The 754-nt window shown below is 36.2% G+C and overlaps 1 protein-coding gene across 1 annotated transcript; it reads left to right on the top strand.

Moving 5' to 3' along the window:
• Nucleotides 1-273: 273 nt before the first annotated feature.
• LOC111785698 (60S ribosomal protein L13a-4-like) lies at nucleotides 274-710 on the top strand (the record flags this gene model as incomplete). Its single annotated transcript, XM_023666079.1, is given in 1 exon segment — nucleotides 274-710. A coding segment is annotated over 1 exon segment (272 nt), but the record flags the coding sequence as incomplete, so codon positions are not given.
• Nucleotides 711-754: the final 44 nt, after the last annotated feature.

Raw genomic sequence — 754 nt, 5'->3', positions numbered from 1 at the left:
TGACTTAGTTTTTACGGCTAAATTTCACAAAATTTTCAAATTGATTATTTTTTTTAATGTATTAATACGAATATGAAATTTAGGTTTTTTTTTTTTTATAAAATTCTCGATACTTTCGAATGCATATAAGATTAATTTGCGGATGATATGAATTTTATCAATTTTTTTAATAATTTGAATGGAAATTAAAATAAAAACTAATTGGAACATACATATAATTAATTAATTAAATAATAAAAATATATATTTTTATTATTTTTTAATTTAGGGCTAAGCCCAAACATTTTAGGTGGAAGACGAATTAATGGGCCTTGAGAAACCCCAACGAAGGCCCAACTTGAAAGCCTCATATACAAATTGATATCTCTCTCACAATCCCGTTCTCTTCCAAAACCCTAGCTGCTCGCAGAGACTGAGAGAGTAGCCGCAGGATCAAAAATGGTGTCGGGTTCTGGAATCTGCGCCAAGCGCGTCGTCGTTGACGCCAGGCACCACATGCTTGGGAGGCTGTCTTCTATCATCGCCAAGGAGCTTCTCAATGGACAGAAGGTGGTTGTTGTTCGATGTGAAGAAATTTGCATTTCTGGAGGATTGGTTCGTCAGAAGATGAAGTACATGAGATTCTTGAGGAAGCGTATGAATACCAAGCCATCTCATGGTCCCATTCACTTCCGTGCTCCTGCCAAGATCCTTTGGCGAACAATCCGTGGGTAATGTCTATTCTCGCATTGTGTTTTCTATGCTTGTTTGTAGT

Source organism: Cucurbita pepo, unplaced genomic scaffold (assembly GCF_002806865.2).
Source record: "Cucurbita pepo subsp. pepo cultivar mu-cu-16 unplaced genomic scaffold, ASM280686v2 Cp4.1_scaffold000654, whole genome shotgun sequence".
In the NCBI taxonomy this organism is placed as follows: Eukaryota; Viridiplantae; Streptophyta; class Magnoliopsida; order Cucurbitales; family Cucurbitaceae; genus Cucurbita; species Cucurbita pepo.
This window is presented reverse-complemented; position numbering and strand designations above follow the sequence as displayed.